The sequence below is a fragment of the Etheostoma cragini genome, chromosome 18, assembly GCF_013103735.1.
Source record: "Etheostoma cragini isolate CJK2018 chromosome 18, CSU_Ecrag_1.0, whole genome shotgun sequence".
NCBI classification, from domain to species: domain Eukaryota; kingdom Metazoa; phylum Chordata; class Actinopteri; order Perciformes; family Percidae; genus Etheostoma; species Etheostoma cragini.
The window spans coordinates 5214414-5239090 of NC_048424.1; the positions used below are offsets into that span (position 1 = coordinate 5214414).

Genomic DNA, 24677 nt, shown 5'->3' on the forward strand with positions numbered 1-24677 from the left:
TGGGGTCCCCTGCTGGAGCTGCTGCCCCCGCGACCCGATACCGGATAAGCGGTCGAAGATGGATGGATGGATGGAAATCAAACAACGCTAGAAAATATAAAACCAAAGATTCCTAGACTTTTAAACCGCCGTTAATAATACAGTGAAGTGCAACGCTAGAAAGCCAACAGCAAGAGCAATATTGCTAAATTACTGCACGCTCGGGAGCTTTGAAACGAAGCTAAATGTGACAGTCGGTTTGTTATCTATGAATTAGTCATATATTAAAAAAATCTCAAGCTCTGCTCTAATAAGAGAGCACTGAGATGTCTACATGTGTTCCTTTGGGAGACGGAATTTCAAAAGAAACAGGGATGGGACTGTCAAGAGCCCCGGGGGCTAAAACACAGACCACTAAGGATTAAATTAGCAAACAAAGACAAACAAGGACTTTTCTATGCAGCCGTCTGACAGCAGTGTCCAACACACGCATTTCCTTTTAACTAATTAGGCTACAGAGACAAGTTCAAAATACTACAATTAGACTCAGTGGAGTATTTGACACACAGTGAATTTTCCATGTCATTATTCTAGTGGATGACTAATACACAAATTAAAAGTTGATACAAAAGTTGAATACACTTGTACTTTCTCTTCAATCCAATGCTTGCTTGATCATTATTAATCACTAATTTAAGCAAGATGGTGGAGCAGCAAAGACATTGGACAGAGAATTTGTCACTTAAAGAAATGTTTCACCCTTCCTTGAATTCTTGAATAAATTATTGTTTTTCTCGCATGCCTCCGCGGTGAACGGAGAATTGTCTCCATTTTGAGATCTTCATTCACCGTGGAAGCAGGCAAGAACATTTTTTATTCAAGGTGACACATGGTAATAATATTTGTATAAATGATCATTTCGAGGGTGGAGTATTCCTTTAAGCTTTTGTAGCATTGGCTTTATTTTTCTTTGTTGAGTAGACAAATCTATGTCAAAGAAACTAAGCGTTATATAAGCTCAGATACCTGACTTGTCCCTCCTGCTAAAGGCTGACTGTCCACTACAGGTGTGGTTGGCAGAGCAAACAGATGTTACCTGCTGACGCCAGCAGGACATGGTAGTCTATTCCTCTCTGTGTGGGCGTGTCATCATCAGGCTCCGGTCTCTCGGACGCCTCATAACGGTCCCAGTTTGACTCCAGTTTCCTCCTGGAGAACACCTCCACCCGGTCGCATTCTCCCTCAAAGTTGTCCCCTTCATCTTGATCCTAAAAGAGAACAAGGAGGAATCTGTGATTCACATTACAAATTGGAATAATGATGCACACTTCTGGACAAACTGTGTTTACAAAAAGTGACTGAAGACGTTCAAAGCAATTTGTTTTGTTGCATTCTGGCGCTTTTAGCTATAATCCACTTTGTCAATGCCCACTGTGAGGCGAGTGCAGATTTCAGTCGTGCAGTCGTGCATCGTAGCATATAAGATGCTAACGAGAGACTTCTGTAATGTCTATGCACACGTTAGCAATCGACCAATCATAGATAGCTAAAACATTTTTGAAATGATTGCTGGCTACAAGCTAGCAATCAAACACAACATAGGCTGTCACTTGAATGGCGCTTTGAACTAACATTAGCAATCAAACACAAGATGGTAGGATAGGACACGTGGCTAGGACAGACTTTTTAAAGCGCTCAATAGTTCAAAAAGCCTTTGATCATCGATCGAGTTAAGAGAAGAACACTGTAGATAAAAATAAAATAATACTCTTTTTACTTTTCAAACACAAATGTCAAAACGATTAACTGGTTCCAGCTCCTAAATCTGAAGATTTTCTGCTTCCTCCGTTTTGTATCATTATAAACGGAATATCTTTTAGTTTTAGACTAGTTAGTTTGTCTGAGAAAAAAATTGTTATTTAAAAGACCTGGTGATATACATTTTAGAGACTCAATCTGCAGATAAATCAATAATGAAAATAATCCTATGTTGCAGCCTTCAAACATTACACATAAAAGTACTACTGTACCTTCTTGCAATTATCATGGGGCCATACAATAACAAGCAGGTGCAATGACCTGCCCAAAAGACACTGTGGGTCCCCATTTTTTATCCTACATTAATGTGACCAAAAATTGTCTTTCAAAGTCCTGAGGAGACAATGTGTAGGTAATTCTACATCTTCCTCTGTTATGTTGTGACAATAAAACAGATTATTATCGTTATTTTAGTGAGAACTCATAACTACAAATAACTAATGTTAGGGAATTTGCATTTTGATATTCAATTCTTTGGTGTCATTCAGCTGGTGTAAATCACAACAGACAGAAACGGCAGATTGTGTGAAGAAATCATGAAGACAAGATTTTTAGATTCACTAACACATAGCTCCTATTCATGATTAGTAACTAAGCTTAAGAAAAACGGTCAAGGTGACAAACATCTAAAACGGAACTAATTCAATTTGCCTGTGTCGTAGATTTCTGGCTGCTTTGTGAAATAGCTGCACAAACCTTTACTAAGGTTGCCATGGAAATGTGCAGTTGTGTCAGGGACAAAGCATCCTCAGTTGTTCTGGTGCTTTGTCATCACTCCATGGCACCGTGGTAGCTATGTCTCCATCAAAGGAGATTTTTTTCATGAGTGCAATCAAGGAGCCCCTATGTATCAAAGGACATTTGTTTGATAGCTTTCATTACAGAGACCCTGTTGTTTCCCTTTTAATTCTGTACCCGCTGCCATGGCAGGAGCATCAACTGAGAAAACATCCCAGTGGAAAAGAAGCTGAACTCTAGTGTCATATCAGACAGCGTGGAAGATTTTTCAAGAGCTTGATCACTCTCAGTCTAATAAATCTATACATGCTGACAGGATGACATGATGTGCAGTATACATGTAAGTTAGAGTAAAGGGGTGGAGTGATTATGCTGTGACACAAATCCACTTCTCTAATGCACAGCAATCAACCAGCCGTGCTACTTATATTGAATATGACTCACCACTTTGCAAATGCTTTCGCCATGATAGATTGGCTGGAAACAAGTCACATACTGACAAACGTGTTGACGTCATATAGCTTTGCCTAAGTTGCCATTAAGGTTATCTACATAGCCTAACGTTAACTTTGTTTATAAAAACGTTAAATATTTCAACGTTTTTGGTCCAAATGAGCAGACATTCACACTGACTTTAATATCACTTTTAGCCCGAGTTGAAGAACTGAGTGCGTTTTCTTGGTGACCCACTACAGAAATACAAAAAGTGTCAATGCGGTTTGGTACCGTTAGAGCGGGATACTGGGGCAGCCTATGGGACGCAACTTTCAAGCTCTCTCACCCCGTGCTGGAACACCGCTGCGGGGGCGCCTCCCCCGCGTCCCCGACCACGGTAGTGGTCTCTTTTACTCCGGCCGCGGCCTCCTCTCCCTCTGCCCCGGTGTTCACCACTAAAACTGTCGCTGTCGTTTGCACCCCGACCACCTCTTTTCCAACTGCCTCCCCTGCCTCTGTTTGGTCTAACCTCCATTGCTGTGGCCGAACAATTTAGCATGTGACACCACAAAGTTGAACTAGTTGAACGTAATGAGTGTTACATTAAATGTTGTCCTACAACAAAATGGCAACTGTAGCTTCCAAACCGTTCCATGGACTGTCTACATACGTGTATATATTTATTTATTTATTTATTTATTTATTTATTTATATATATATATTTATATATACATATATAGTCTCAACATTGTCAACATTTTTTTATTATTCTAATGGGAAACATAATTCAGGCAATAGAGGATATTAACAAATAGGCTACCATTCAGGGGTCTATTCCATTAAATACAAATACATTTATAAACACATTTTAAAATCAATTCTGATAAACAGTTGCAATGTTTACATACCAAAATAAACATGTTATTGATTTCAGTAACTATCATACATTCTTTTATATGAAGTTTTGAGCTGTACTGAAATAAGTGAAATTTCAGAACTGCTTAAAGGTTCTTTAACATTTGGCACATGGTACTACAATAAATACTACTAGTACTATGAGTGCATGTCTATGACACCTTGAAAACAATATATATATTCAAATTTGTTTTATTTTTAATTTATAGTATCAAATCATAACAAGAGTTATTTCAAGACACTTTACAGATAGGTCTAGACCACACTCTATAATTTATAGACACCACAGACAGACCCAGGCTCTTGGTAGACGTTGTCTGGCGGTGCAGGTCGGGGTATTTATAATCACTTTTATATACAACAAATCAATCAACAAATCACTAATGCTCTTTTTTTATTTCAGGAAAATTCTTAATGGAACCACAAACGGGGACCTCTCTCTGACCTGTCAACAGTAATGCAGACTGATAACATAATGGATGTAAACTCCCCAAACAGCACTTTTGCCAACAACACATCACATACCCAGGCCGCTCCCCACAATGTTTGGGAGGTTATAACCATTGCTACTGTGTCGGCCGTCGTCAGCTTGATAACCATTGTTGGTAACGTGCTGGTGCTGCTGTCCTTCAAAGTTAACAGCCAGCTGAAGACTGTAAATAACTACTACCTACTGAGTTTGGCTTTTGCTGACCTCATCATAGGAGCATTGTCCATGAACTTATACACCACATATATCCTGATGGGTTACTGGTCCTTAGGAAACCTTGCATGTGATCTCTGGCTGTCAGTGGATTATGTAGCTAGCAACGCTTCAGTTATGAACTTACTCGTCATCAGCTTCGATAGGTACTTCTCCATCACAAGACCGCTAACTTACAGGGCAAAAAGGACTCCAAAGAGAGCTGCCATCATGATCGGCCTTGCATGGCTGGTGTCTTTTGTCCTCTGGGCACCACCCATTCTGTGTTGGCAGTACTTTGTAGGAGAGAGAAATGTGCCTCCTGACCAGTGCCAGATCCAGTTTTTAACAGAGCCTGTGATCACATTTGGGACAGCCATCGCTGCTTTCTACATCCCTGTCTCCGTTATGACCATCCTTTACTGTAGGATCTACAAGGAGACGCAGAGACGCACCAAAGACCTGGCAGAGCTGCAAGGGCTCGCAACCGAAAATGTCCTAGAGGGGACTAAACCACAGAAAACTGTCATTCATTCTTGCTTTCATTTCACCAGAGAGAGGAGAGATCGGAGTCAGGCCTCGTGGTCCTCATCTAACCAAAGTAATGCCACTAAAACTACCATTAGATCAGATGAGGTGTGGGTGAAAGCAGATCAGATAACTTCCCTCAACAGCTACTCCTCATCTGAAGAGGAGGAGCAGCATGTGTCAATAGAAACGCCACAGGGATCTTTCAAAGAGCAAGGTAGTGGACAAAGTAATAAGAATGGGCAGGTGAGTGATTATACAGAAGATCTGTACTTTTCCACTCCTCAAAAGAAGAGCAGTAAAAAACACATCTCTTACAAATTGAAACCTGGCTCAAAGGGTAAAAATGGCAACTCCACAACTGCGACACACTGCCTGCCTGAAGCAGAGCAGCCCACGAAAAACGCCTCCCCTTCCTCCTCCACCACCTCCAAACCCCTTGACCCTGTCCTGAAGAACCAGATCACCAAGAGGAAGAGGATGGTGCTTGTGAAGGAGAAGAAGGCGGCCCAGACTCTCAGTGCCATCCTCCTGGCCTTTATCCTCACATGGACGCCATACAACATCATGGTGCTCATCTCCACTTTCTGTGCAGAGTGCATCCCTACGTCCCTGTGGCACCTGGGCTACTGGCTGTGCTACGTCAACAGCACCATCAACCCCATGTGCTACGCCCTCTGCAACAAGACTTTTCAGAAGACCTTCCGCATGCTTCTGCTCTGCCAGTGGAGGAAGAAGAGGAGGAGAGGGGAGGACAAGCCGTACTGGAGTGGACAAAATGCAAATGTCAACAATAAAATGACCTGATGTGGCAAACTGCAATGTAAAGCAGACTCATTGCTTTTGCCACCTCATTTTCTTGATATATACTGTAGTTGGTTGTCCCCTTCAGCATGATGTGCTGCATGGGAGTTTTGTGTTAAAGTACATGTTGATAGAAAATGAGATGAGTCTGATGCAGCACTGATGCTCAAGATTATTACAGAAAAGAAAACCCCGGTAGTGACATTATTACAAAGGTTAAAAATGGGTTCAAATTATTATCTGAATCTATTTCAAAGGGGAACTCCACTGATTTTAAACATCAAAGTGTACATGTAGGGTAGTACTACTGAATATCTGAAAAAATATAAACCCTTTCGGGTCTATTTTTTTACAATTATTTCTTTTCGAGCATTTTAGGCCTTTAATTCCACAGGACAGATGAAGACATGAAAGGGAAGAGAGGGGGGAAATGACATGCAGCAAAGGGCTGCAGGTCAAAGTCAAATCCGGGCCCGCTATGTTGAGGATTAAACCTCTACATAAGTGAGCCTGCTCTACCAAATGAGCTAACCCGGCCGCCCTTTTGTGACTTTTGATGAAGCTGCACAAAGTCTGATCATTTGCCTCAAGTGATGTCACCTGAGTCGCTGTTGGTTAGGGCTGAAAACTAGAAGTATGAAAGTAACAAAGAGTTCTTTCCTAGGGGTAAAACAATCTCTTCAACCGAAATCTAACATGACTCCAAAGGAAAAATGATTTGCATGTTCATAGATCCGAAGTTGTAGTTTTTCAAGTAAACACATGGCTGGACAAAAAATGTTGAGTTGAATTATCAGAATATCTTCTCATTGAGCCATGATGGGATCAAGCTAACTGCTGACAGACTGCTGCACAGCCATATACTGTTTTAGCCTTGGCTAAAAATTTTAATTAATTTTAATAGTAACGAAGACTTTGGATTTGGCGCAAATCTCGTTCATTGGAGTCACTTGACGAGTCACTTCAGGGCCAATGTGGAAAGGAGAACTAGTTACAGGAACTAGTAATAATATACTTTTAATAGAAATAGTGTATGAGCATGAGGGTAAAACCTTTAAACCTTATATAATCCTCCTTTATTATATTGCTCACATGCACTGTATATAAGGGACATATTGTAGACTCACACATTTCAAAGTAATTTATAGTATAAAGAATATATTTCACTGATTCTGTTGGATGTTACACCTCCCATATGGTATATGTAAATTGCTTAGTGTATACCAGTGTTAAGTGGATGTGTTTGTTTTCTATCTTGGCTCTTGCAATTGATATTTTATCTTGTATTCAAGGGCTAATCTGTACATTCCTGTGCATTTACAGTTGCATTAGTTTCACAGTGGTAACATGACATATGTTAATGGATCACATGTCCATTCCTTTCAATTACTGTAACAAAAAAAAGAAGAAAAATTTGGTATCTGTGCCTTTTGTTCTGCTGAAGAAAAAGAGCTTTGATAATAATGAACCTGTGCTCATTGTCTGTGTGTGCAGTTTTGTGAAATGTTGTCTGTGTGTACTGATTTGAACAGTTAAATACAAACTCAAAAGAGGCAAAACTATACTTCCGTCAGCATTTCAACATCCAATGTGTTGAATCTGATCTGATTTGTCCATTCGTATTTGAGAAATATTATCCGCTCCAAAAGCATCAAAATAAATGCCATGGATAACTTGTAGAGACAGCATGACAGTTGCTAAGTGGGAACAGAGCTTAGCAGAGAAGTTATCAGAGGGCTCGCTGTTCCCAAGACTCCACGTCAATACAGACGTTCTGCCACTTCAGTCTGATGCAACTCCATTATCAAAGGAAGTATGGTGATATCTGATCTTTTTCTTATTGTCAACAAAAAACTGTAAACAGATCAAAACCAACAACAAAGTGACTTGTAGCCAACGCTTGATTATTCCTCTTTCATTAACCTCCATTGTTGTCCAAAAACTAAAAAAAACTAAGATTAAACCACACTTCCATTGGGTTACATATTCTTTTATTACAATGAACATGGGCACTGTAGCTTGTTTTGAGTCAATCCCACATACACCATTCTGCTGCCGTAAATATCCACCAGTACAGAATCCGCAATTAAAAGTAGTCTGTAAAAATACAGTAAAACCTACAGTCGGCAGCTGTTTTAATAAATCATTGATCATATATGCATGATCCTGTTTTGTCTTTTCAAGTGGCTGAGAAGTCAGATATATTGAGAGACAGACTAAGAGATAGTTGGTTTTGGTGTCCCATGGCATTTTCTTGATTATAAGAAAACTATTATCACCAGATTTATCACCACAAGCTGTGGTTCTCAACCTCTGTGTGTCCCCTGCTCACAGGTTACGGCCTTAGTGTCCCTGACAAAGATCTGTTAGGTAGGAATGTTAATCTGTTAAATAAAATTGAATGAGCCATCAGTACAGTGTGCAGATCTTTCTGTCTAATTTGTTTATTAAAACAACAGCTGTGCGCTCGCTATACTCTGCTACAGGACTATCCGGACCAAGGAATGTTAGAGGCCTGAAGAAGTGACACATTTTCTGTCTTTGATCCCTTTAATTATCTTGTAACGCTATCTGACTTCCATCTGGGACCCTGTCAAGGGTCTCAACCCTTAGGTCGGGAGCCATTGCCTAAAGCACCCAATTTCATTCTTAATCTTGGTAGTTTAACAAAACTTAATGTCCACTTAATGGCTTTTTCCTGAGATTTTAACCGTATTACCACGTCTTCAACAAATTGGGTTTGCTCAGTCGTCATGGCGATTCAGCTGTTGATGTGTGAGCTCAGCAGCAGTTATGCCTTCACCCGCAACACTAAGGATTTCTGTGTTTAAACGTAACTTCTACGCAAACATAACAGGACCATGTGATATGGTTGAACGCTATGGAAAAAGCTTGTAACTGGAGATTGGATTGTTTTTTCAAATGTTATAAAGAGCCATGAATGATGAACAGTCATTTGTTGTTATATCCATCCCATCAGCAACTATGAGTGACATATCAAAAACTGAGGACATTATATCACACACATTTTATTGGGACTTTACTGTTGCTTTATTAAAAGTTACATTCTAGAGAGCTTGAAAGCAACCGCACAGCTCTTGCATCCTTCGAACTGCCAATTATTGCCATTTTAATTTATACAGCTTAGCCATGTGCCAGTATGAGGGTTCTGGCCATGCAATACGCCACACAGTAATTTAAAGAAGGAGGCGGCCATGTGTTCACTCTCAAACTAAACAAAATGATCTCAAATAAAAACAAAGTTGTTATATACCATTGCAATTTATTTATCTAGGCTTTTAAATAAGAATTTATCAGTCTTAAAATTCAATTTATCTTCCTTCACAATAACATTACTGAAATTGAAAAAAGAAAAACTCTTTATATATTGTTCTCTTTCAGGTAGCGGAGTTAGCAGCAGTGGAAATGCACAGCAGAGGGTTAGCACAGAAAAGGATGAGTAGTAGAGTTACATGTAGAAAGTATTGAGCAAACGAAGGATAACAGCTTCTGCGGGGGTTTAAGAAAATTCTATCAGTGCAGTATGAAGAAAAAAAATTCTTATTATTTTCTCAGTTTCCAATAGCATATTAGAAATCAAGATGTGCTTAAAACATCTAATAAAGAAAACTGTACAGTAGACCCAGAGAGGGGAAAAATGACACTTAAAAATCTTGCTTCCATGGCATAACTCAACCTTTTTTCAGGCAGATTGAGTGGACTGCGGTACTGTACTACCTCCTCTTGACAGCGGGCCTAGTGCCCTTGCTGCTGCTGCTGCTGCCGCCTGCCTTGCTGGAGCCCTTGGAGCCGGAGAAGAGCTTGGTCATGAGCTCAGAGACGTCTGGAAGCTCGGGGTTGGGATTCAGCATGTTCATGGACTGCTCCATTTCCTGTTAAGACGGCAGTCAAATGAAAACAGCTGTAGATGGGAAAACTAGAGGCTGGGGACAAACTATGGAAATCTTCATTGATTTAAAAAAACAAAAAAAACAAAACAAATGTAAACAATTTACACTTTCAGATGAGGGATACGGTATCATGTTAAAGGCGAATAATAGAATAGCTAGAAGAGGCTGGTAAATTCAGAAAATTACATCACTTTATGGAATGCACCCTTTACAACCAGGAAACAGACATACTTAACATGTAATGGTTTTGCAATATCCAAGTCTCATTTCATGATATTGATTTATTATTGATATATTGCCCAGCCGTATATGATGATTTTCTTAAGATATTGTTTTTGATTTTATTGATTGAGCCTACATGGGTCAAACGCTCTACCGGGTGAGCTCGAGGCCGCCCCGGTATCATGAATTTAATAATTCAGTTTTATTTATAGTATCAATTCATAACAAGAGTTATCACTTTGCAGATAAAGTAGGTCTACAATACACAATATAATACAATCAATAATAATTTACAAGGACCCAAGAATTCTAGTAATTCCCAATACAAGTGTTCCTTTGACTACTGACATAAGTGCTAGTCTTTTACCATCTAGTGCAAATTAATAAATCCATAATAATCTAATCAGAATGCATCAAATACAAGTCAGAGGCACTGCAAGATAAACTCAATGTGCATAAACTATTCCAAAATAACACTATTAGGGATTTGTTTTTACCTTTCTCATCTCTGGGTCATTGGTGTTGACCACCTTGGGCAGCAGAACAATGATCAGCAGGGGCAGAACCATCATCATAACCTGCAGGAGGAGCCACAAACAGCACATTTAAACAGCAGACTGAAATCTATCTCTTACACTTGGATACACCATGGATAGAATGGTCTGAACTGAGGATGTACCCACCCAAAATACTATTTCAGCCTAGACCTCTGGTTTAACCAACACTACTCTCAAATTAAGGATGAGCATATCTTGTGTGATTGACTACTGAGTAACCGTTGAAGACCATTTGGCTTGTGCAAAAACAGTACATTTGCACACCACCCGGTAACTGTTTGGTAATACGATAAGGTAATCATCAAAACTTTCACTAACCTCAATCCAAGCTCATTTGACCTCTATCCCCTAAAGACCTAAATTGCTCTTTCCCTTGAGGGATTACACCATACAAATTAGGCAAACTCAGTGCAACATAGTCTATTTCCTTTACCATTGGGTTCATGAGAAAGTCTGTCCAGCCCCAGGTTTCTCTCTTCATGAAGTAGGTGTGAGGGCCATTAGCCCTGATCTGAAGGGGATATGGCTGGCGAATTACTTCTGAAGTCTTGATATAGTTCACAAGACGTGCCCTGTGAAATGCCACATGGTTACTTCAGTGGGTAAGGGATGCCTCTAAACAGTACGCTGAATAATATGCAAGGCGGACTCAACCAATGGGAAACGTTTCTGTGCTTTTCTGTTTTCTCACATTAGTAAGGTCTCACCTCATTTTGCCCTTAGATGTGATATCAACCCATACTGGTTCAAACCTATGGGTCGGGGTGACGATTTCTACAACATAGGATCCTGAAGGCACGTCATTTACAGCAAAACTTCCATCAGTTCTGTAACAAGAATTGGATTTTGTCAACACTGCACACGTATACAGTTTATTAGGGTATTGGAAAGAGGTGTTCAATAATATACTAGTAGCAAAAAGCAGTGTCAAAACCTCAAGTGGAATATATAGCCTTATATGAAATAGGTAGCTCAAATCAAGCAATCTGATTGGTTAATTGCGTACTCTCTAATTCTGTTGCACTTCGCTTCTGACAAAAAACAGCGATCTGGCAATTTGCCCAGGGTAGTTTCCCCCCATAAATGTAGCACAAGTACACCTTATATTTTACAATTATTGGTTTCCGACCGCACTTGAAGGCAGCTTTATTTCACAGGAGAGAGAGAAAGAGAAGAGGAGCGAGACACAGCGTGTGCTTTGTTGTTGCAGGAAACATTCAGATATTACACAAACTCCTGGACAGCGCAGTGCTTGTGTCTCGTTGTCAGCGACAAAGACAATGACTGTTTCCTGTACCAGCAGTGTGAATGAGGTTAGCGAACTGATAGCTGCTGGTGCCATAGGGTCACCTGCAGACACGCTGCCGTGACAGTGTTGGTTTAAAATCGGCAAAGTATCCCACGCTATATTTAGAATATTTTCACAGCTTTACCCCGCCGTCAGATTGAAGAAGTCGCTATCTATGCTCTTCACGAAGCCACCAGTTAAAACAAAAAGTAGGGTTAACTCTCGGAACACGGAGTTGCTGCTTTACAGCTGCCTCACAGCTGCCTCTACCGTGTAGTTAATGGTCGACTGCAGTTTTAATTTCAGCAAAAGAAACAGTCTGTGCTAATTGCTAGCGTAAGCTAACCTTATCGTGCGTGCACTGGGTCCCATAGCAACTGCCTGGGTATGCCCTGACCAGGAGGGTCTATTTAATTGTTAACATTATTATTTATTCATACAAATATATTTCAATTGGAATGTGACTATAACTGGTACGTTGTTGTTAATATCCCAGCTAACGGGCGCTGGGCGAACGATGCACATTTAGCTGTGATATTAGAATCACAACATACCACTATCTGCCGCGAGCTACTGCAAAACATAACTACACAATACAGCGAAAGCCTATAATGGTTTGAGGTAAGCCTTTGATTCAAACTACTGTCACTATTGTTTATCCATTATCTGGTACGAGTGCAACTACGGACACGTCTCTCGTGTCCAAGGTCTGTTATGGTTACAGCAACCGAGACCGAGAGGCCTGGCTAAGCCCGTTAAGTTCAATGACATGTCACGTTAAGCAGTATTTAAATATCAGTGTTGTTGTCCCTATTTGCGCAAGTTACATACGCAATTATTAAGATGTAAATTAGCTAGTTAGTACTGTTAGGACCTGCCATCTGCCGACAGCAGCTGTGGTCTATGGTTGACGTCAGGCAACCGCATAGGCTAGCTGTGCCATGCTAATGCTACCTAGCCACGCTTACAGGCTAGGTAGCTAACGGGTGTACCTGATTCTGTTTCTTACCTCAAAAAGCCCACGTATTCTTCACCTTCCACCAGGATTCTGGCCGTGGACACCCAGTCCTGTGTTTTCAACCCCGGAACTATCGCTCTTCCCTCGATTTTGAACCGATCACCGTTCGACTGTGTCAATACACCTGCGCCAGGCCCCGTTTCCAAATCAGTGAAACACCACGCCACGACGACCACAGCCTGAAAAAAAAGCCATAAAAGCGGTATTCTTTGCCTGTTCAACATATTGGCTTCCATTATTAAATTTAAAATTAAGTCTATTCAAGAGCAGTTTGGCTGAGGAGCGGAAGCGGCTCTGGAGCGGAAGACTCGGCACATCAGCTGTCGCTGCGAATTAAGACGTCACAAAAAAGACAAAACTTTATTGAACAAACCAAGAATCACACACAGTTGATGCCTGATGTACACATAGACAGTTACAGAAGGGATGTATATTATAAATGTGTTACATAGACTTTTTGTGAAGCTGAGCCTAAAACAGTTTATTTTGTCACTGCCCCTTTTCATCTTTTAGAAACACAGAAGAGTTTGTTTAAAACAAGACTGGACATCAACAATTACACCTAAAGAAATGATCACTCAATTCAAATGTAGTAGTAATACTTTGAGTGTCATGGCAATTCTTATAATTGTATTTGGTAATGAAAAACCAAAGTGAACAAACACTGTGATATATCAAAGAATTATGGCACATCCTAAGGACAGCTCATTGTGCCACTGGCTCTAGTGGCTGTGGTTTTGCCCCAAGGCTGACTTTTGGGAAAGAGACTTCAGATACAGTATTAGGGGACCACTAAGGTCTATATAAAAGAGACTTCAGATACAGTATTAGGGGACCACTAAGGTCTATATAAAAGAGACTTCAGATACAGTATTAGGGGACCACTAAGGTCTATATAAAATAGACTTCAGATACAGTATTAGGGGACCACTAAGGTCTATATAAAAGAGACTTCAGATACAGTATTAGGGGACCACTAAGTTCTATATAAAAGAGACTTCAGATACAGTATTAGGGGACCACCAAGGTCTATATAAAAGAGACTTCAGATACAGTCTTAGGGGACCACTAAAGTCTATATAAAAGAGACTTCAGATACAGTATTAGGGGACCACAAAGGTCTATATAAAAAACTTCAGATACAGTATTAGGGGACCACTAAGGTCTATATAAAAGAAACTTCAGATACAGTATTAGGGGACCACTAAGGTCTATATAAAAGAAACTTCAGATACAGTATTAGGGGACCACTGTCTATGTACAAGCATCCAAAAAGCACAATGTCATGGGACCTTTAATTTTAAAACATGATTTATAAAACCATGTATACAATTATCAGTACCTAATGTTCTATACAAAAAATGTATGTATAAAGGCTTTAGGTCCCCCTACACATTATTGTAGGCCCAGTTTATTATTCAATTCAATTTATACATAATAGATACTGAATGTACTAGAGGGTGCCTGCTCCGTCACTATTTTATTAAGGGGTCCTTGGCTTGAAAAACATTGAAGACCCTTGGTCTAGACTCTAGAGAATTTAACACACAAGTTCTATTGACTTATTGAGGCCATTGTGTATTATGTTTTATATTTAATTTTTCATATATCATTAGATTTTTACTTTTACACTGGAATCTTTAATTGTAGGATAAGAATGTTTATTACCTGCTAAATGCCTGTACGATCACACTAAAGAATATATAAACCTTTTTTTGGTAGCCAACATTATAAACAGTTGAAAGCTGTCAGACTATATTTTGAATGGAAAGACACCAAACGTATTGTATGGCAAATGTTATGATTTTAAAGTGATTTGTTTTTCATTTACAAATTAAGTTTTTTAAATTATTACTCAGGTTTACTCCAATTTGGCCACTTTGAATGAATTATTAAGCAAGATATGCATGTTTCCTTATAGGCATTTGTTGTGCCAAAAATGATCCTTGATCCCATGATATTTTGGAGCAAGATTTAACCCTTGGGTTGACCTCGGGTCAATTTTGACCGTTTTTTTAATTTTTAATTTTAGGAACTTGAATTTCATCCAAATTGCTTAAAAATAACATGGATGCCATACAGTGTTCTTCATGTGAAATTAATGATGACATGCATTGAATGTTCTTTTGTACTGAATTTTCTGGAGTTTTAAAAAGTGGCCGAAACTTTGAAAGAAATGAAAATATGCAAAAAAAAGAAAGAAATTGTTTTTTTTATAATGTCATAAAATTTAGGTTTATTGGCCAGGTAATAAAAAAAAAAAAAAAGTGTAGAAAAAAATAGCAAAAACGTTGGAAAAGCATAAAAAAAAATGATGATTAATTGGGAAGACAACAGAAGGGTTAAGAAGCTTTTTTTCCCTCCTGCACTATAACAGGCCATACACGCAGGCCCTGCACGCTATTCAGGCAAAGAATATTGAAAAAATAATTTGATTTTTATCAAATTTATTTAAAAGATTAAAAGAATCAGTTGTTTTTACAATATACATGATACAGTCAAATCTCATAAGAAGAGGCAAAATGAAAACACAAGGAGCTCTAATAACTTAAGACTGTTGCAGATTCAAGTTCCTGATTCTGGAGAACCGAGGCGCAAAAAACACATACAAACAGCGGAGCATTCATTACATCCACAAAAACATCTGCATTCCATGGCAGAGCAATGTAGTGAGAGACAAAGAGCTTGGCACTTCATAGAGCGACATTACACCCAGTCTCATGGAGGTCCACTAAATATGCCCCTTCACAAGAAGGTCCACTTCAATGTGAAGCAGTCATTTGCGATGTGTGTGTTTTTGCAGAAAGGCTCTCTCAGCCCTCCTCAAGAGTCTGAGGGAGTTGTCTGAATTGTGAAGTTCAGAATGAGTGTCAGAATGAACCAGTCCATTTCCCTGCCGTCATTATCAGTTCAAGACACAGCCATGATCCGGCAGCAGTGGTCACATCCTCATAGTGCTACAACGACAACTGTCAGGGAAGCTGTGATAGATAAGACTCAATGGCCTGAAACATGAAGTGGAAATAACATTAGTTGTCAGCACAGCCAGTTCAAGGTACATACATTAACAGATTCTTTTGTTTTACGTAGCTTTATAAAATTAAAATAAAAATCTGTTCAAACACTAATTTCTGCCATTTAATTTGCATGATTTTCCCATTACAAACATACTGAATAACTTTAAAAAGGAGCGCATGTTTGGCTTTAGGCAAAAAAAAAATTAATTATTCCTTTATAAACTAATGAAGGAAACAGGATGTGAAAATGGAAACAAATGAACCACAACACAAACTCAATTAACTACTTATGCTAGTCAGCTTATTGTAGACTTTTTTTGTTTAGGATGGGAGTGGTTGGCTGTGTTCACCCAAAATCAACAGAGGGTGGAAAAAACCCGGAGCACTTGTATTATCTTTACAACACCATGTCCATCTCAAAACCTTTACAGAGATGTGACAAATCAATTGTGTTGCGATTATTTTTTAAATATATTTTTGTTTATAAAAAAACTTCATGAAACCTTTCATGAAATCTTCAAACAAGTACTCCAGACAAAGCTGACAGTGAACATTAAATAATCCATATTTAGAAAGAAGGATGGTTAGATGTAATTTCTCCAACTTTCCCAGTTCTATTTAGACAAATCTTTTACAGCTAATGTACCATCCAATGACTCCTCATAAGTAGTACAATAATATCATCTCTCTCTCACCTTTGCCAGTTCTCCAGTAGATCCCGGAACCAAACACAATCGGGCCCCTTCCTTCCACAAGTCCTTCAGCCGCTGCTTCATGATTTCAATATTCCTGCAATAAACATCCAAACATTACCACTGCAACATATGGTGAGTGCACACAGGAACCCAAGGCAGGGACCACAGAAACCCCAACGCACCCTCTCCCGCGCCCAGGCTACCAGCCCTCACGCAACAAGGTTACAAATGCTTTTCAAAATTAGCGGCACTACACTACCCAACTCGAACTAGAAAACTAAGACAAAAGACAAGCATTAATGTGCTCATATTATGCTTTTGGGGATTTTTTCCTTTCCTTTATTGTGGTATATATATCTTTTTTGAACATGTAATAGGTTTACAAAGTGAAAAACACCAAAGTGTCCCTTTGGTGTCATTTTTAAGTTCCCTCTTTGAAAAAGACAGCAATGGGACTCAAGCTGATTGTAAACTCTGTTACGACAAAGTTAGATATGGCAGAAACCCAACCAACCATTCGCCTTGACCTCATCCAGAGATAAATGCTTAGGAAAATAAAAGGAGGCAAGAGGTAGCATGGTGACATATTAAGCAGTAGCAGTATTAGTAAAAGATAAAATACAGATAAATAATACCATAGAAGCCATGCATTATTTCATAATAACTATCATTAGTCCTTAGTCATTTTGATGGTAAAGTTTCTCTCAATTAATATTACTGAATAATTTATAGTTTATAATCTTTATTGATCCCTTAAGGGGAAATTACAATTTACACTCAGTTGTTATTACACACTAGACTGGGTAAGACCCGCCCACTCTTCCGACAATTTGATTTCGCACTGCTTCAGTTAAGTGCGGGAACAAGTCACAAACTGGCCTATCTACCTGCCGCGCTATTGAAAATACAGAGCCAGACTAATAACACACTACACACACAGCCAGGAAATACACACACATGCTCAGGTCCTTTACATGCACTAATGAATGAATCAATCACTAATTAACCTAGAGCACCTTGGCAGTGCCCAGGAGGTGAAAAGGCATCTCTCCAGCTACCAGTCCACAGTCAGTACTTTGGTCTGTATGGGGACTTGAACCAGAGGCCCTCCAGTTCCCAACCCAACTCCCTTACGGACTGAGCTACTAAATATTGTACATTGGTTGTACAGTTAAGTCATCTCAAAGATTTGCATAAAATCAAACCTTGGAAACTGAGGCTAACTTTTGAAAATAGCTGTAAGTACTCTTTGAGTCATGGTTGTATTTAAGTATTTGTTGCCCACCTGTCTTCTGAACTGTCCCGCAGTCTTTTCTCATTCTTAGAAAGTTCTGGCCACCATTTCCTGATGACGGACTGAACCCAGTGTAAACCCACCATTATGTTTCTGTAAAAGACAGTTAAAATTTGTCAAATCATAATGTCAAATGCATACAACTTGTTCAGGTCGTGAGATACTGCTGTGCTAAGTCAAAGACATTTCATCCAAGAGGTTCTGTCACTTCCGTTTATTAGTTATTCAGACCAGCTGAAGCTTCTTGTGAGATTTGAATAATTTTTCAAAACTTAAAAACAGCAAATCCATTCCCTTTTAACCAAGGATACGGAAGATATAATGTCAAAGAGATTATTATTACACATGTATGCAGTTCCTCATTGACACTTACTCTTCATATTTACTGGCAAGAATTCCTTTCACTTGGGGCATGAGGTCAACGCAGCAGCCAAGTGACAAACATGGTGCTTCAGTTTTAAGGCTGACGAGAAACAAGAAAACACAAAATGAAAGAAAGACAGTGAGCCAATTGTCAGAAAAGTGGGCAGGCACAAAAACAACAACAAATGGCTCAAACTGTCTCAATTGTTGACTTCAGTCAAATTATCAGTTATCGGTTTATCATTATCATCAATATTGTAAATGTAGACCCAAGATTTGTTTGGAGTTGGGGGTGATGTTGTGTAAGTGTGAGGGAAGGAAAGGGAGATGGGAATTCTACTGTTAATGTCACTGTGTAAATAAACATTGGGGAAAACACATCAGCAAAAAATCTCCAAATTTGACAAAAAAAGAAAAAAGACACACAGGAGTTTGTGTATTCTCTCACTCTGATTTAGAACACAACAACACTTGTGTTTTTCATATGATCTATACAATTATATGAAGATAATGCCACAAAACACATTTTAGATTACATTAGAGCTAAAATAATTGATCAACATACATTTTTGATAATAATCTGTTGACGTATTCTAACAAGAAAAAAAAGTCATTGTTTTGAATTATATATATATATATATATATATATATATATATATATATATATATATATATATATATGAATTATCTAAGTTTTTAACAGTTTGTGGCCATAACAAGAAATTTGAGATGGAACATAACTTATGAAAAACCAAGCTGCACATTTTCCACTTCTTTCTGACATTTCTGTCTTTCAGATTAATTGAAAAGAAGAACAGATCGATTCATCAATAATAATCATTAATAGTGATCTAATGATGCTACATTATCTTGTTTAATACATGTTTGGAGAACTACGCAGGTCAGTCATTACAGCTGAAGCTTATTCGTTAAAAACCTAAATTTGTGCAACACCCAGATGAGACTCACTTGTTTGTTAAGACGGGTAAGCAGTCAAGCAGCACCCCTGTGTCTTCAATTCTGTGAAACCAACAAATGATTAAATATGAAGCATGTGTGATCGAGGACTGAACACAAAAACTACCAAAAGGTAGTGTTACTGTTTTACCTTATCAGGTAGGCCACTAATTCACTAGGAGTTTTTTGCCATAGTGTTTGGGCTACTTTTAGTCGTAGGTTCCTTCCAAAAAGGATGCGAGTCATAGCTTCATGGTCCTTTGATAACTGTGTGTAGAGACAAACACTGTGCTAAGGGAATTCAGTCTGTAACAGTGTTGCAAATTTGATCAACCCCAATAGGGATCAAAACGATTGTCTTTTTACTACAACAAAGCAATAGTTTGATCTCTAACCTCAGTTAAGTCACTGTACTTGGAGCTGGCCCCTGCCATCTTGGATGCCTCTGCAGAGTTCATAGGGAGCCCGCAGTTGTCATTGTAGTGCATGCCCCGCACATCTTCGGAGCACGTCAGCTCATTTTCTTTGTTGGCCATGCCAGGCTCACAGACACGGCCTACATCTGATGTTCTGCGGTGCAGCTTCAAGCCCACCTCCACCAATGGGTAACCCTTCCTTTTGCAAGATGACAATCGCTTCGCTTTGCCTGGGCTTTGTACTCCGTAATGGACTTGAAATCTGCCAAGAGGAAAGCAAACATGGACCAGATGCAAAGCTGTCATAGTTTGGAAAACCGTAGAGATCAAAACCACACATATGGTGATAATGGTTATGGAAAGGTGTCTTAATGGTCCAGTGACTGAGAGGGAAGATCTGTGGGACACCGAGTGAATGAGTGATCATAGTTAGATGAATCCCACAGATGTGGATCATAGACTCACCTTTCTTTATCTAATTCTTCCTTATTTATAATATCCACCTAAAACAAAAGGATAGGGAATGAAGCCACTGCTACAATTTCTATAACTAGAATACCACTGAACTGTCACCAGGACTTCAGAATCACAATTATATACTGTAAGACATGCTATTCACTTTCCCATCTCCTTACCTGCTTCATGTTCTTTTCAGCATACAAATGCAGGCAGGATCGCAGAAAGCCATATGGATTTATTCCGGTTGACCTTTTACGACGTCTCGTTACCAGACATGCTTACCAGCTTCCAAAACAAGAGACACTGTTGAACAAACAATTGTGGAAAAATAGGAGGACAAAAAATTCAGGAGTCAATTTTCGTGGCCTAACAACTTATAGGTTGCCTTCCCTCGTACCATGTGATTAAACATAAAGCAAGGTGGTTCAACAAGTCTAAAAACAAACATTCAAATGAGATAGCTAAACAAAACACTACCGCTAACTTACATTTGAGTTACAAAGGCGTTGGCTGCTGCGATACAAGCATAGCTAGGTAAGCGGCAACAAATGCCACTGCATGTTAATTAAAGTTAGTAGCTAGGTTTTACGTGTTGCTACAAATTGGACAGCCGACATTTTTTGGAGACAATTTTTTTAACGTCACATCCCTTAGTTGTAAGTTAGCTCGTGCTCCTAGCTAGCTAGTAAGAGGAGTTACAGTTACTACAGTTACAGTTTGCTAGCTTTAACTGTTAGCTTGTAGATCAACTATCAAGAATACACGCAGACGTTGATAGTAACTAGCTGGGCCGCTAATGCGAGCTAGCTAGTTAGCTAGCCTGTAAACTCGGGGAACATATGACTTCATTAATGGCAGTTTATTTTCACAATTTAAACAGTAAAGTTGAATACCAACCGGTGCACGGGTCATGAGGTTTCCACAGATGTGTAAATCCAAAATGTAAAAATCTGGTTAAACTCAAGAGCAACTCTTCTAAGCAGGTCCGCTAGCTAGCGTTGCACAGTTGAACCATTCAAATGAATACACCGCCGGTGTGTGGGGATTGTGGGATTGATTTTGGCAAAGAATGGCAGGAGATTTAGCGACGACTGCTGGACATTACGAAACACATTTTAACCCAGGTGTGCCATAGCGCTACCCAGGGCATTGTGAGCAACAATGCTCCAAAGAAAAATTCCTTGTATATGTCAAATAAAGCTGATTTTGATTCTGATTCCGATTCTGAAGGCTGTATTGCAAAAAGACAGCTCTATTTTTTCTCTCTCCTCTAGCCTCCTTATAGGCTAATAATATAATTATGATTTGTAAAAGATATCAGCATAACTTCTTTGCTTCAGCGGTGGAAGAAGTATTCAGATCATTTAATTAAGTTAAATTACTAATACTTAAAGTAGGCTATGCTATCGGAGCTAAAGGAAAGGCTACTCATATTGCAGAAAAATGCTCCCTGTCAGTGTTTTGCTATTATATATCGTTAACGTGGTACATGTGATGTATTTGTCGTGTGTGTGTTGCATTAAGGTGTGCAGCACGTACATGTTGCAGCTGGTAATAATGGAAAAGAAAAATACATAGCCTAGGTAAAATGGCTAATTTTCCATATATGTTTTTTTCATTATAAGACAAAGACATCCCAACCCCCCCCATCCCCCTCCTGAACCCCCTGGAGTTTGCCTAAAGATCCAACAGGTCTGTAGAAGATGCAGTCAACATGGCCCTCCACTACATCCTCCAGTACCGGGACACCTCAGGAACCTATGCCAGGATCCTGTCGTGGATTTCAGCCCTGCCTTTAACACCATCATCCCGCTTCTGCTTCAGGGGAAGCTCTCCCAGCCAGGTGTGCGTAACTCCAGTATGTGTGTCACTACAATACACTATATACTACAATAGTTAACAATAGTATGAAAATGCTAGATATATACAGTATAAAAAGTACATGTGCAGCAGTTACAGTGCAGGTACCTGCCACACAGAAGCTTTCAGAATTATTAAGTAGCTAGTCACCTTCTTGTCTTCCTTTTCCCCTTTAAAAACTCTTCAGAAATAACCAATGCTATAAAAATCCTAATAAACTACAGTTAATCTTTACACTCCTAAATAGTTAAAAGCCGCCTTAAAAGGCAGCAGAACTTGCATAAACGTTAAAAAAATGTCCTTCACACTGAATGTGTGCACAATATTCACAACTTCCTAATGAAGGTTGTTTGGACAAAAACGTGTGTAATGAATGTGAAATAAAGCAATAGCATCAGTGATACAGCATCGTAGAGGAGAGAAGTATAAGGTTACATTAAAATTTAATGTTAAGTTGGCCGGAGCTTATCTGCATTTAAATTGATTTGTTACTGTTGACAAAGTTTTTCCAAACAGATCATTCATATTTTTATAATCTTACAGTTGAATGACCCCGTCTTGCTCTCGACTCCAGGAAGACTAGAGGCACACCCATGTGCTTCCAATGGGGATCCATTAAACAGTAAACAATGATCCGGTCCTTTGGCTATGCCACAGCACCCTAAGCAATGTTCCTTAAAAAGGAAAACAAATAAAATACCAGATCAAATACAGAGCCAAGGCAACTGAATGATTTCAGCCTCTCACCTCCGATGTGGTATGCTTTAAAACTATTGACTGTTTGTCATCTACAAAAAAGGAATAGAGATCTGTGGAGTAATAATCAACTTATAAAAACACATGACAATTGAAGAGCTTTACAGGACAGTATTGTCCATTAGATTCAGCCTAGATGACACAGTACTTTTCTCTGTTTGCAGATATATTTTCACTTCTAAACCATTCAGTGAAGTGGTCCCACAGTAAGTAGCCTATTTATTAGAGCACGTAACAGTAAGCTGATGCAGATCACTTTACATGTGCCACTAACTAACTGACGCAATAGTTTTCATTTGGACTTTGCTTTTTGCATGTGAGATTCATTTATTTTGTTTTGCTAACAGATGAACGATTCATGAATGAAGCTCTGAGTCTGGACATCGTTCACGGTAATCAACTGCTCGTCACAGCAGGGCCTTTAGCAGAGTTTGACTCGTGGATAGATATTGACAGTTCAATTTATGAATGTATCCAAGCACTGTTTCTCAAAAATGACTTCAGTCTGCTGTAGACAGTATTTTGTTTTGGAAATATTTAGACAGGTCTTTTTGCAGTCTATTTGGATTACAAAAAAAATGTGTTTGGGCAAATCTGCTTACAATGTATACTCTGAAACACTAGCATACCACAGAAATACCTGTGTAGAAATATTTAGTTAGTTTTTTGCATCTTTTCAGGCAAACATTGTGTAAGGTGATTAAACAATAAAACAAGACCTGAAAAAGATCCACAAAATGTTGAAATGTCACATTGAAGTGGTCAAATAGTTGCCTAAGTGTTATGATAATTATGTAGGACTCTAAAAGCTGTTTTGCTCTTTATATTTTATCTCAGTCAAAAAACCTAGGAAGAGGTGCAGGACTATTTCTCCAAGTAATAATTTGGCGTAAGCTGATTCACTTCCAATCTCACTTATATAAGATCAATATTTAGCTGGAGCCAATGGGCCAGGCAGCTTAGCTTAGCTTAGCCCAAAACGTAAAAGAGGGGGAAACGGCTCACATGGCTCAGTTCAAATGTTAAAAAAGCTCACAGTTGCTAGGAGCAGTTTTTTTTTAAAACAAGATAAAACATGTTAATTACAAAGTTTTAGAGGTGCTGCTGTGTTTTTTTACCTTTGAACCAGGCTAGCTGTTTATGCCTGTTTCTAGTCTTTATGCTAAGCTAAGCTAACCAGCTGCTGGCCCCTGCTACACAATCAGGCCTACCGTACAGATGTAAGTGGCATAGATCTTCTCATGTCATTCTCAACAAGAAGGACGGAAAAGGGCATTTCCCAAAAATGTCAAACTGCTTTAAGGGATCACAGAGCCATCTTGACAAAACGTTGGAGCTTAAAAGAGGCACAACTACAGAGTCAGATGCAAACCATATTATCTTATCTCAAGTTCTTTATGAAGTGAATGTTAGAATGTTAGATAGCTGCTGCAGACCCTTCATCCTATCCTTTTTCTTTCAAGGGTTCTTTCACAATATCTTTGATTTCACCAGGCTGAGTTTGTTACAAAAGAGGAAAATGTCCTGGGATGTTAAAGTGGTAAATTAAAACACGTAAATGCCCAAAAATACAAAGCAATTCGGAGTGAGCAGGTGAAGAGTTTCTATCCTGATGGAAGTGGAATGTTTTCAGTAGGGTACTGTCTCTTCAGGCAGTGAGTGGTTATGAGAGAGAGGATGAAAATGAAAACAATGTGAATCGGGTCAGAGAAATTTAAATCATCGTGCTGTTGGTGTACTATATGAACAACAAACCAAAACAAAATGTTCCAGTCGTTTGATGGAAGGATGATTCAATTTTTGTAAATCTTTGGTAAATTACGTCTTGCAGATGGCAGTCTAGAGCAGGGATCTTCAACAGGGTCAGAGTCAATGAAGGGGGGGCCTCCAAATTACTGTTAATTTTTGAAAGTTTTTAGGACGCATTCCTATGTCCCAGTGTATTGTTTTTTAATTGTTTAAATA

At 39.0% G+C, this 24677-nt stretch overlaps 4 protein-coding genes and 1 long non-coding RNA gene across 7 annotated transcripts in view; 2 read left to right on the plus strand and 3 right to left on the minus strand.

Annotated features, from left to right (window-relative positions):
* aven (apoptosis, caspase activation inhibitor) overlaps positions 1-3588 on the minus strand; it is a 33552-nt gene extending 29964 nt beyond the window's left edge. For both annotated transcript variants that reach the window (XM_034901069.1, XM_034901068.1), the window contains exons 1-2: positions 3317-3588; positions 1076-1247 (exon numbers count right to left, since the gene is read on the minus strand). In XM_034901069.1, coding sequence (XP_034756960.1) covers positions 1076-1247; positions 3317-3529 — 385 coding nt within the window. In that variant the 5' untranslated portion in view covers positions 3530-3588. The remainder of the gene's footprint in view (positions 1-1075; positions 1248-3316) is intronic.
* A 702-nt stretch (positions 3589-4290) lies between these two features.
* Positions 4291-6454, plus strand: chrm5b (cholinergic receptor, muscarinic 5b). Its single transcript, XM_034900414.1, has one exon. It carries the CDS (start codon positions 4343-4345, stop codon positions 5900-5902), a length of 1560 nt encoding a protein of 519 aa, XP_034756305.1. The 5' UTR covers positions 4291-4342; the 3' UTR covers positions 5903-6454.
* A 2454-nt stretch (positions 6455-8908) lies between these two features.
* emc7 (ER membrane protein complex subunit 7) lies at positions 8909-13240 on the minus strand. The gene is made up of 5 exons (XM_034900415.1): positions 12887-13240; positions 11297-11416; positions 11023-11161; positions 10530-10610; positions 8909-9792 (listed from the first exon to the last, which is right to left on the minus strand). The coding sequence occupies exons 1-5, from the start codon at positions 13129-13131 to the stop codon at positions 9634-9636; spliced, it is 744 nt and encodes a 247-aa protein (XP_034756306.1). The 5' UTR covers positions 13132-13240; the 3' UTR covers positions 8909-9633.
* A 2223-nt stretch (positions 13241-15463) lies between these two features.
* On the minus strand, positions 15464-20398 carry katnbl1 (katanin p80 subunit B-like 1). The gene is made up of 9 exons (XM_034900576.1): positions 20273-20398; positions 20103-20140; positions 19617-19899; positions 19373-19488; positions 19234-19284; positions 18275-18364; positions 17893-17994; positions 16608-16701; positions 15464-15900 (listed from the first exon to the last, which is right to left on the minus strand). The coding sequence occupies exons 1-9, from the start codon at positions 20279-20281 to the stop codon at positions 15868-15870; spliced, it is 816 nt and encodes a 271-aa protein (XP_034756467.1). The 5' UTR covers positions 20282-20398; the 3' UTR covers positions 15464-15867.
* LOC117961711 lies at positions 20399-23732 on the plus strand. Of its 2 annotated transcripts, none has more exons than XR_004660472.1 (3): positions 20399-20630; positions 21728-21954; positions 23060-23732. It is a non-coding gene; the product is annotated as an uncharacterized LOC117961711 (long non-coding RNA). The 2 variants fall into 2 exon arrangements; XR_004660471.1 differs by having other exon boundaries at positions 21728-21939.
* The last annotated feature ends 945 nt before the right edge of the window (positions 23733-24677 follow it).

Coding starts and splice junctions, on each gene's coding strand:
- chrm5b (XM_034900414.1), top strand. CDS start 4,343: ATGCAGACTGATAACATAATGGATGTAAACTCCCCAAACAGCACTTTT.
- emc7 (XM_034900415.1), bottom strand. CDS start 13,131: ATGGAAGCCAATATGTTGAACAGGCAAAGAATACCGCTTTTATGGCTT. Junction 11,162..11,296: donor ACATCTAAGGGCAAAATGAG/GTGAGACCTTAC, acceptor GGCATTTCACAG/GGCACGTCTTGTGAACTATA. Junction 10,611..11,022: donor ACTTTCTCATGAACCCAATG/GTAAAGGAAATA, acceptor CTCCTCCTGCAG/GTTATGATGATGGTTCTGCC.
- katnbl1 (XM_034900576.1), bottom strand. Junction 19,900..20,102: donor GAAGAATTAGATAAAGAAAG/GTGAGTCTATGA, acceptor TCCTCTTGGCAG/ATTTCAAGTCCATTACGGAG. Junction 19,285..19,372: donor TTAGTGGCCTACCTGATAAG/GTAAAACAGTAA, acceptor TTGGTTTCACAG/AATTGAAGACACAGGGGTGC.